The sequence below is a fragment of the Clupea harengus genome, chromosome 13 (genome assembly GCF_900700415.2).
Source record: "Clupea harengus chromosome 13, Ch_v2.0.2, whole genome shotgun sequence".
In the NCBI taxonomy this organism is placed as follows: Eukaryota; Metazoa; Chordata; class Actinopteri; order Clupeiformes; family Clupeidae; genus Clupea; species Clupea harengus.
This window is the reverse complement of record NC_045164.1, coordinates 1,631,123-1,642,500: the sequence shown is the minus strand read 5'-3', so window position 1 is coordinate 1,642,500 and position 11,378 is coordinate 1,631,123. Positions and strand designations below refer to the sequence as shown.

General features: G+C 42.2%; 2 protein-coding genes across 8 annotated transcripts in view; one reads left to right on the top strand and one right to left on the bottom strand.

Annotated features, from left to right (window-relative positions):
• arid4b (AT-rich interaction domain 4B) overlaps positions 1-10,364 on the bottom strand; it is a 52,149-nt gene extending 41,785 nt beyond the window's left edge. For 3 of the 4 annotated variants that reach the window (XM_031579332.2, XM_031579334.2, XM_031579335.2), the window contains exons 1-2: positions 10,035-10,364; positions 7,555-7,616 (exon numbers count right to left, since the gene is read on the bottom strand). In XM_031579332.2, the coding sequence (XP_031435192.1) occupies positions 7,555-7,560 (6 nt within the window). In that variant the 5' untranslated portion in view covers positions 7,561-7,616; positions 10,035-10,364. The remainder of the gene's footprint in view (positions 1-7,554; positions 7,617-10,034) is intronic. The other variant, XM_031579333.2, reaches the window with a different exon arrangement.
• A 190-nt stretch (positions 10,365-10,554) lies between these two features.
• Positions 10,555-11,378, top strand: part of ggps1 (geranylgeranyl diphosphate synthase 1) — a 29,883-nt gene continuing 29,059 nt past the window's right edge. For 2 of the 4 annotated variants that reach the window (XM_031579339.2, XM_031579336.1), the window contains exon 1: positions 10,555-10,910. The gene's annotated coding sequence lies outside the window, so the exon portion shown is untranslated. Of the gene's footprint in view, positions 10,965-11,378 lie in introns of all 4 variants that reach the window. The other 2 variants (XM_012829912.2, XM_031579340.2) reach the window with 2 other exon arrangements.

Here is an 11,378-nt window from a genome sequence, read left to right as displayed (position 1 = left end):
TGCTGCAGCTACAGGAAGTAAGCTTTCCCAGCAGAACAGGAGACAAAGAGGGCCAGAATCCTCCAGTTCTTTTAGTTGGCAACACAGAGGTCAAAGCTTCAGGAGAAGCAATCCAGTGGGTGCTGTTATATGCTATGCATGTGGAGAAGAGGGTCACATCGCAAGACACTGCCCAGGTAGTGGGGGTAGGTATGAAGACTTTGTTTGCTATGCATGTGGAGAGGAGGGTCACATCGCAAGACATTGCCAAGACAGAGGGAGAAGACATCAAGGCATTTTCTGTCATTCATGTGGTAAAGAGGGACACATAGCGAGAAACTGTAAAGACAACAGATCAGTAAAGCAGAACTTTGTTTGTTTTTCTTGTGGAAAGAGGGGCCACAAATCCAGAAGGTGTAACTCTCCACAGACAAAAGGGAAAAGCTATCAAGAACTGCTTCAGAAAGTACATAGTCTACAGACTCAGTTGACATTTCATCAAGACAAAAGACCAAAAGAGGAACCTATTAAAACCTGGCCAGACAAATCACTGCTTGAAGAGAATGACTGTAGCTCAGACACAAGCAGTCAATGAATTGGAATTCCAAATGATGTTGAAAGTAGCACACATTGAAAATATGTGCTCTATCAAAAAGGGGGGAGTTCATATTTGGAAACCTGTTTTAAGGTTGAGTTTTGATTATGTTTGTGTTGATGTCGATGCATGTTGGATGTGTGAAAATTGGGGAAAGGGGGGGCAACATTATTTTTTGTATATACAATTTCAGACACCAGATGACCAACCCAATGGAAAGGGGTACCACTTGTGGCAATGGAACCTGTGGGACCAGAGTCCACTTGGGAGACCAGAGGGAGATGTGGACAAGGGCTACCACAAAGCAGAACAGGGACCAACAAGAAAAATCCAGGTGGCCACCACACAACAGAATTCTACAGACCAGGAATCCAAAGGACCTGAGACCATACATGGATCTGAGATCCACAAGCCCAGAGATTCACCATAAGAGATTGACTGATGGAACAAAATAGACCACAACCGATGAAGACAATGAAGAAAACAACCAGAGGAACAACGAGAAGGTCTTGACACTTTTCAGAGCTTCATCTGCTGAAAGGTGAAAGGCAGAAGGACACACTCAATAGAGTGCATGGACAAGAAAGACATAGAGAGAATCAGTGAGCGACTTTTCTGGAATTTGAGAAAGTGATTTCCCCAGAGACAAATATGCATATCCACAACTGGTGGGCACGTTCTAACCCACACAAATGAACACACACACACAATATGCTGAAACATGGAACACACACACAGATAGATGAAAAGAAGATGCATGCTATGATGTTTGATAACAATTTTGCCATTTACATTTATATTTACTTGTGTTTTGGATGTCAGATGCCAGATAGTGTTTTCCTATAGTATTTCAGACTTTCCCCTTGGCTGTGGTGGTTCTCAAATGCTTCTCCAAACCTGATAAAATATTTTTATATTATAGTATCAAATTACAGAATGACCCCATGATAAGTTACCTATTGAGACTGGGAGATGACCAGTGTACGCGAGGGTGATGAGTCCAATGACGGGTAAGACTCCCTAATGGCCACAGAGGGAGCAACCTAAAGCAGGACATCACCGCCACTGGGCACCTCTATGAAAGGTGTAACTCTGAGAAAGAAAGTTGATGTGATGCTATGTATGGCTTCATAGCATCAAAGGGTGGACTGTGAGATTCATGATCAAGCAGCTGCTGTGACCACCAAAAGTTGGCCAGCAGAATATCCAAAATGGTAATCTTATCATGGTCACAAAGGAAAGGTCCCCACACTGGATTTGCTCAGACACCTGGGATCAGGAAGCAAACTAAGGTGTGAGTGACTGCAATTAATCATAGTATGGGAATGGGGGTAGGCCATTGAGAACCATCTCAGTCAGAGAAACCTGATTATCATACAGAACAACAAAAGGTTGCCAGACCTGTTTGCATTACAAGCCTAGCTCATTTACATTACTAGGAGGTGTCTTAAAACTATATATATGGCTAGAATTGGAGATGCTTGGGGTTCAGACCTACACCGCTGAATCCGGAGTATGTTCTACGTGCTTCGTTACTGCACTTTACTGGAATAAAGATTGCTGCATCAGAAACAAAGAAACTTCCTTCATTTCTTACAGTCCTCTTTAAGGTAGATAACATACATTTCAACAGAAACACTGTAGCATCTAACAATAAAATATCTTGAGCAATACAAATGCTGGGTGGACTCTCTATCTCTCTGTAACTTGTAAGAGGGGCTACAGACAGAAAAAAATCAGTATAGCAACGTGAAGTCCACAAAGTGTTTCCAGAAATGCGCTAGTATTCTCTAGATAATTCAGCCCCAAGTCCTCTCACAAAGGGACAGAGCTGCAAGTGCATGAAAGCGTAACTCCTCCACCCAGTGCAGAAACCGAAGCGATTGAGGACTTTAGGAACTACGGGTAATAAGACACTTCAGCCTTAATGAGCCTGAAATCTCCAGTGTCTTGCCAATACTTTCCTGTCAAAACATAGCTGGGGGGGCAGAGAATGCCACGCTGGCCACAAATTCAAAACATGACATACACACAAAACTATCACGTTTTTTTTTCATAGGGTGAAAATAATGGCTCATTGACTGTTTTTACAGCTCTTCGATTCACCTACCTCTGTTGAGGTGGAAAATCTTTCCCAGACCCTGTGCGGCCTGATTAAACACACATGTGTTTTGTTCAACTCTATAGCAAAATGCGCCCGAGAGCGGTGTGGAGAAAACGCCTATTGTTCGTTGTTCTGCTTACCTATTGACTAAGAAAGAGTTGACAGGAACTCTATGTCTTTTTTTACCAGACAAGCAGACATTTGTGTGATTCAGTAAACGTAAGCACGAAATACAATGTCACAATGTTTGTTTAAAAGCCCCCAAGCATGGTTTGTTAAAAAATAAATGCAATTAGGTCATTCAGCATAATTTTGGTTGTGGAAAAACAGTTTCCACCAGAACTACGGCTCTTTTCCAGATGCAATCAACTTCAGTAGCACATCTTGCTACAAGATCCATCAAAATGTAATTGTTGAGGCTGACCCAAACTCTATGGTGGATTTTCCTCCATGATTTTAATTAAATCAAGTGTTAAAACACTACCTGCGTAATGTACTTCAGTAAAATAGATAATTACATCCTACAATTACATAGTGATGGAAGTAAGAGATTAAAATCATAACATAAATTTCTTTCCTTCTTACTTGATATCACTGGTGTGGTCTACTTGGCCTTGTTGCTCTTTGTCTTACAGAATGCTCAGTGCTAGTAATGATTGAGCTGACAAACCCGTGTGCTTCAAGAGAATGCAAATAAGATCAGTCACAATATCTCTGTAGCAGGCTATGCTGAATGTGTAGGTGGTGTGTGCACGATAATTTAATTCCCAACCGAGATTCCCAATACGACAGCCAGCGTTAGTTTCTCTATTCATAGCTCACAAAGTTATAGCAGCAGAGTAAACTGACAGCCGTTTTGTCAGATCTCCAAGGATTGCCTTAGCAGGCTTTGCAAATAAATTTGTTAACATCAGCCAACCACAATTTTCAAATATGTAGCCACACAGATCAAAGCAGTCTGGGCTGACCAAGCTCAGGTAGCACAAGTTGTATAGTATTTATTGAGGAGGTGAAAGACAAAACAGCAAGCAGCAAGAATTATTTTCTGTCTGTATGTCTGTCTGAGTGGTGGAAGAGTGGATGTCCAGTGTACAGAATCAGAAAAATGTGGACCCCCCCCCCCCAATTAACGCCCCACTACACAGGACATTTAGCCATCCATGTGAGGATTGCCATATCAATACAGAGAGGCTTTGCCACAACTACAGAAGAACAGTGTTTGGTTGGTCCATTAATCCACAGTTTAGCTGCGTTTAGCCTGCCTCTGGCTCCCACATCAAACACACTGATTAAAGGCAACTCGGGGCCAGACAGCTTCCTTCAAGCAACCATGAAATATGTGTCAAACAATCCACCACGAATTTGCGGGAAACAGCACAGTCTGCTCCTGGCCATTTCTCACCCACTAGTATGACAACACAGTGTTCTTGCATAATCATCTCTGTGTATGGTCCTAATGCAGCACATGATCCCTCTTCTCAAACTACGACAAAGGACGGAGATGAGTTGAAACACAGAGAGAAGATAAAAAGAATCGCTGCTCTGCGCTCTCTCATATCCTCTCGCTAACCCGGCCGGATGTCCGCACATGGTTCAGCTGTGGGTCAAAGCGCTCCTCTGGCCAATCGTGACAGGATCAGTCACTGAAGGCTGGCACACTGTGCCCACTTAATAGGCTGTGCGTGTCAATCATCACTGGAGAATAAGGTGTGTGCTGGGGTCTGAGACCCGCAGCTGCAGGCATGGCGACGTGCCTGGGGAAGGTCTCGTCACAAACAGAAGAGCCCCTGCACAAGTCAGAGTCAAACCTGGGTGATCACATCGGTCCAGTGTGGTTCATTAGGCCCTTAACACATGTACAGCGTTGGGAGCTGGAGCGATTTAATCTGCTACGATAATCACCCTGGATATTTAAAGTTACTCATTAATGGCGACGCTCTCGTATTGGAGGGATAATAAACACAGCTGGCCGCCGGGAAAGCACCGCCCGACACACACAGCGTACACACACAGCGTACACACACTTGCCTTACTCAGCCAACTCTTACCAGCCTAACGTTCTCTCCAGACTAAAGGTGATCCTGTCTCAGTCTAATAACTATGTTATTACAATCGTCAGCTCGTTCATGATGCACAGTTTTCACTTTCACGTCTTACAGCTGTGAAAAAACAAGAACTGTTACCAACCTTTCAGGCTACATTCCTTGACAACAGGACTGAATCGAGAATCGACCCACCATCACGGTTAACAATGAAACCGATTGTTTGCCAAACAAAGGAACACGGAAGGGGGATGTTGGAGAAAATTAAGCTTTTCCCAAGCTCACACGCTGTAAAATAATCCCACTTTGAATCCACTCTTTGTCCTGGCCTCTCGTCACTGCACCTCTCTGGCCAATAGTATTGCGGCTCTGGTTTAAATAACACATTTCCATTCCCACCTTGTGGCCAACGCACAAACATATCTTAATATTTTTTGGGGTGAAAAAAAACCACAAAACTTCCATAGCCACTCAAACCTGCTGGAACAGAAACAGGTGCTGGTCAGATGGAAATTTTATTTTCTCTCAAACAGAAACCCTGGCCTAGCGAGCAGATGCAGGAAGCCACATTTTTGCTGGTTTCATTTTCACCTGATTGTCCTGAATAAGACAAACGCACGGAGGAGATCAGAGAGAGAGAGAGCTGCCAGAAACAGATGGTACGATGACTAGTGTGTCTCATCACGAGCTGAGTGAGTGATCTCGGAGCCTGACTGACTGTACTGCATTAATGATCTATGCACTATCTACAAGGTTTCCACACCTCTCACTTTCTGAAGAACCGTGGTGTTTTACTCCTGTCATCATATGACACTTTCTAATCATCATGTACTCTAACTGAACCAGCAATCGCTGGTTCTTTACAGTAATCTATTGCAACAACATTTCATGTTTGAAGGAAATAAACCTCAAATCAGTGGTCATATTTTTTACAATAATGCATTGCAACAGTGTTTAATGTTTGATGTAAAATGCATCTCAAAGTAAGACCAGAGGCAACAAAACTGTCCATGAAAGAGAGGTGTGCCACTGTCTCCATTCTTATTTCCAGTACACTGTTCTTTTTGATTACCATCTTTACCCTACAGAGGACGTGACATAACTGACAATAACAACTCGGCCATCCTGACAACTATGACTAATTTGCGTGGAATAAGACGAAGCCTTTTGCTATGCACAGAACCTTAATGTTGTAATTCAGATAGCCAAGAAAACAACATGGATGGAAAATTCAAGAATATTTTTATTTCACAACCAGCCGGCAGAGTTGGCATGTAAATGAAACCATTTCACAGTCCGGGTGCATTGTAAACGCAACTTACGCTTTAATCAATGGCAAAGGCAGCACAGCCACAATAAATCTCTCCTCGCCAAGATGAGAGCACACTGCACATAGAGGGGGCCGTCGCTGTGCGATATTTTTGCTGGTTTCCATGAGCACTGACTAATGTCACTGGTGAGAAACTGCAGCAGCAAACAAGCTTGACAACCACATGGGTTTCATTAGCTTCCAATGGAGATAGGACAAATCTTGACGGATGAAATTATACTGGCTGTCAGTGTGAATTAACAGAGAGGGGAGCTGGCCTGATATCCCTTTATTACATATGCGTCTTGAAATGGCCTAAGCTTTATCAGGCTACTTTGAATGCGAGGCACCTGTGGCTTGCTGTTTTATGGGTTGTCAACATGATAACTATCCAGAAAAGTCTCAACTTCTACATCATTCTATGTTTAGCATTGTTTTTCCTAATTTAGGGGCACAATACAAAAATGAACACTCTCAAAACAACACATCTAAGATCAACTATTCTCTTGTTCTCACATGTCACTTCTGTGGCCAATGGGACAAATCCTGTGGGCAATAGCCCAGCACTCAGTTACCATGGAGACAAGGCAAAGCCTTTTCACTGTCACATTCCAAGTAGCCTGCTTTGTGGGAGACACAATGGTTCTAACTTTGCCAACTTCTTTAAGACAGTGGGAGCAATTGGACAACTCTGGTAGTAATTAATGGGGATGAAGCTCTTCCACTAGACAAAAAGCATTCCATCAAATCAATCAATAACCAATACAACTTTGCATCCATGCCTTGTCTGCATCTAGTCCAAAATCGTGTCTTGGCGTTTCTGACAAAGGAATGAGGCACACTATTTCTCAATACTGGACTGTCTTAACTTATCTCCTGTTAAACACAGATGGACTTAAATATTCAATTATTTGTCTTAAGCCCTGCATCGATTACCCCATACTATAACCCACTCCACCTCTAGACCCCTAAGGTCCCTCAACCTAACATCCTAAGGGAACTTCTGTGGCTTTATTGATACCTAAATCCCATTAAGACACCCCCACTTTTCATCGATCTGTGTCCAAATAAGGTCCACATGGGGTTTGACATACGTCATGTGCATTATGTCCTATTCTTTCATCTTACGGTTTATGTACTGTAGTCATTGTTTATCTTAAGGTTATATTTAGTAAACTTTGTTGGGGGGTATATCAGGGAACATAAGAGTTGCCTTGAGGATATCAGTTGCTACAAGTTAGTCTACTCCTACAGAATAAAGTAATACTCAAAAAGATTATTGGGACATTTGGGCAGACGTCTATTAACTACCATAACAAACTTTTCTGCACTTAAATTGTACAGACTACCTGAGTTTTGTTTTTTTAATTCTCTAAATACAATTAAAAAAGGATATTCAATCAAGAGATTAGTCAACAGAGAACATCATTTTGTATTTTAAACCATATCTTACGGGACATTTTTTTAAACTATCAACTGAATGGACCACGTGATAGCAAGCAAATTCAGGTTTCAGGGGACTCACCTTCATATCCGCAAGAGGCCTCGCTTGTCCGCTTCAGTGGCCGCTGTGTTTTGAACCAGTAGCTGCGAACAACATGTATAAGCATAAGCGGCATGTCCTGTATGTTATACAACCAGTATTGCAAACAATCAGACTAGTGACACATGCTTCACTGCACAACAACTTGGTCGATGCGACAAAATAATATTTTAAAAACAGGGCGAGGCTGGTTTGTATTATGAAGACATAGGATATTTGTTTCAGATGCAGTATAATAACGACGGAATAATCGAATCAAAATTACGATAACTCATCAGTGCATTCTTTCAGCTCGTCGACGCGCAGTGGCATATAGTGAAACGGAGAATAGGAGAATACAATCGTTTTCCTGGTAGACAGCACAGCACCGCGGGGGTTGGCTTTAAACGGTCGTTGACAACGTCCGCCCTATACGATTTTTACCGTGAATTTGATGTTTCCATTCTGTGACAATCGAACAGACTTTGGCCAAGTTAAGAGCTTAGGTACAAGCTGATCAGATGAATGAGAGAACATTTTCAGCCGTTTATGTAATGATCTCGTGTGGCTCCAGTCTCAACGTGATTTATTTTGCGAGCATGAGAGCATACGGCAAGTTCATCCCAGTCATCCACAAAAGAAAGTAAAACTTATTATTTACATGTTCGTGTAAATATGACAGATACTGCAGAGGGTATCGATAGAGAGGCGGAATCCATTTCTTTGAACTTCATCAAAGTCAACGACGAAGATAAACTACAGTAGCCGTACAAGGGAGCAGGTTAGCGTAATGTCTACTGCGCTACAGCATTCGATGACGCCATTTCTGTGCCACACAGCACAGACACATTACTATTCCATATGAGGATAAAATAAGCAAAACACACAAACAAACATTGTCGGACCATTCTAAACGCTACAGATTACAAACCATGTATCTAAGGACAAGGAAAACCTTCCAGTCAAGAACGAAATGTTTGCTATCGTTGTTGGGTTTGTTCTAGGCTATCTCGTCAAGTGGGACGACACATAGTTTCTCACTGTAGCCCTCAGCGGGTGAATAAAAGCCCAATGACATGAAGAACAATCCATTAATTCATAAAATAGACCGACATATATCTGACCAAATTGTGAGTAATTCAGATAGACTTACGCAGTAGCCCATTTGCAGGCGGATATAATATCAACGGAGGGCATAATTCTCCGTCTACGAGGAAAAGCTCTGATACAAACTGCTGATGGTTGAGACAGACTACATCGGGTGCTTCACACAATGGAAAAGCTGTCAACCCCAACGAACAAGGTCAAGCTGAACAAAGTCGCTCGAAACCCCGCACAAAGAAAACGATACCGCAATTATGTTAGATTACTGGAGAGCTTCAGAATGTCGTCTGCTAGATGCTAGTAACAAGCTTGCTATATTTCTTTCGACGAGTCTACTGTTACAATGTCACCCTCGACAATTGTCGGGCAATATTCTCTGTGACAGTGGTTCACAGAAATAGCTTAACATTTTTCGACTGGCATTAAAGGTTGCATGTCAAATTCTGGGCCAGAGAAAGGTCGCGTACAGTAAATAGCTTCAATATGGTTCAACATTGCTAACTGGGATACAACTGAAGGAAAACTGCTTATGATAACTAACGTTACAGGCTCAACAAGCCAGCCATTTCAGTTCGCTCTTGTAGGCTTGTCGTTATTGTAGGTTACATGACTAGCCTACTCTGGAACAGAGGAAGTAAGCCCCGAATTTCCAGAAAAGACGGTGATAGAGTACGCTGAATTATGCACAGGCACACAACGCGGTCGAAAATACAGTTCGAACAATATATCATCACGCGCTGAATCATTTCAGAATATCTACAATGAGCGAGTTCTTTTGGGTGCTTGCTTGATTCAGGCAAGCACAGCACAAATGCAAGATTCGATCGACCCATGAAACTCCAGACATGCACATGCTGTTTTCCAGAGTTGTAGTCCCAGCATTAATTCGAAATACTCTCTCAATCACAATATAGTGCACAAAGCCTTACGTAAGGGCTACCCAACAAGGCAGCATTTCCCCATCATTTGGTCTATTTGATGGCGAGGATCGCTGTTTAGTTTTAGCAAATTCCAACACAACATCTGCTGTTTTAATGCCAATATACTTCGCCAAAACAATACATAACACGGATGGATAATGGGCCACGAAGAACAGTGCTCCTTTAACGAGCAGAAACAACCTTGCAAAAACGAAAATCGTGTAACGTTACTGCTTAAGTAAACAAGGTTGATGACAATACACGAATGCCTCCGGTTTTTAAATAATATTTTCATGTCTTTTTGTATTTCAGCCTTTCGATGTTGCGACAAACGTCTGCAAACTATCACTGTTAATCGATTTGCCTTTACTTCTACAAGGCGATAAAACATGAAACCATTTCTAACACGTAGCCTACTTAGCGTAAGACCTCAAAGTATGAGGTTATAAACAACCTTACCTTGATAGTCTGTCCAACTGAGACACTGAGCTCTGAGTAATCCGTTATGAAAAAAATCAGAAATAATCCATTAGATCTCAAATGTTTGTCGCTCGACGTCAGAAAATGTTTAGACGAAGTCCGCAAGACCTCAGTCGGCGCTGAGATGTGATTCCGACAAAGTCTCTCTCCCCACTCAGGTTCTCTTTCTCTATGATCCCACTCTTTGGGCTGAAACTGACTGACAGATACACAAATCCACCCACGGAACAAACCTTGTTCAGTGATTGGACTAAAGCTTTGAGTGTCAGCCTTTTGGCTCCTTGCATTGGTCAATCTTAGACCGTTTGCCGTTACTTTTTTCATTGTGTTCTGGCGATATCGCTGTCATCGTTTCTGGGATGTGTATTTTTTTAGGTAGGTATTTACATTCATTTCAGTGTTGAACCATGGGATATGAAGCTTAGTATCGAAACTTCAACTCCCATAAACCGCTGCGTGAGGAGCAAGCGAGAAAACAGACGGCCATTCCTGTCATCCCCTGCCCCACCTACTTGTGCGCGCTTGCTCTGTAGAGAGGCCATGGCGTATTTAACTTGCTGTGTTGCGGATGAGGAGGAGGGTACGAAGTCTGGCTGTGAGGCAGAGCGCATCGAATGAGTTCGCGTTCTTTTCTTGAGTTATTGCTAACAATCAGTTTTCGAAGGCCGTTCAGAGCACTTTAATATCTACAGACTTATTATTTTGATCAGTATTTAGGACATATCTATGACATTATTGGATGGGTCCAGTTATGAAGCGCAAGCTAACGAGCTAATGTTAGCAAGGAAATCAAGAAAAAACGTCGGATAGCGGAAGTGCTGAAGTACCCGGATTTCAATTTGCCTGATACTGAAGGTGGGTGGAGTGGAGTGTTTACAACAAGCAGTCACCTATTGTGAAGTTTTTTTGGTAAGGTTACTGGTGAAACAAGGCTATCTTCTACAACAGAGTGCTGTTACTGCCCATAAAAACCCTTAAATTAGCGTCACACATGTATACCTAACATTTTAGCATTGGCTATAGTGACTTTTCTTTGAGAGGTATTTGTTTGTTTTTTCTAAAGAGACAGCTTTAATGTTCAGCATGTGAAGCATCTAGGATACTATATCCACGCTGGCATCTCTCCAGCAAGTCTTGAGTTGTAGATGGACATTGAGGAGTCTAACATAAAATGCCTATGTTGAAAGTCAATTAGAGTTAGATATGCTGGCTTTTTTTCTTCTGCCATGGTTGTGTGTCATATAGTCTGTGCCACATTTGATGTAAAATATATGGCTGTGCTCTTGAATTGCATCAACTTCTATTCCAGACATTGTTTTTCTT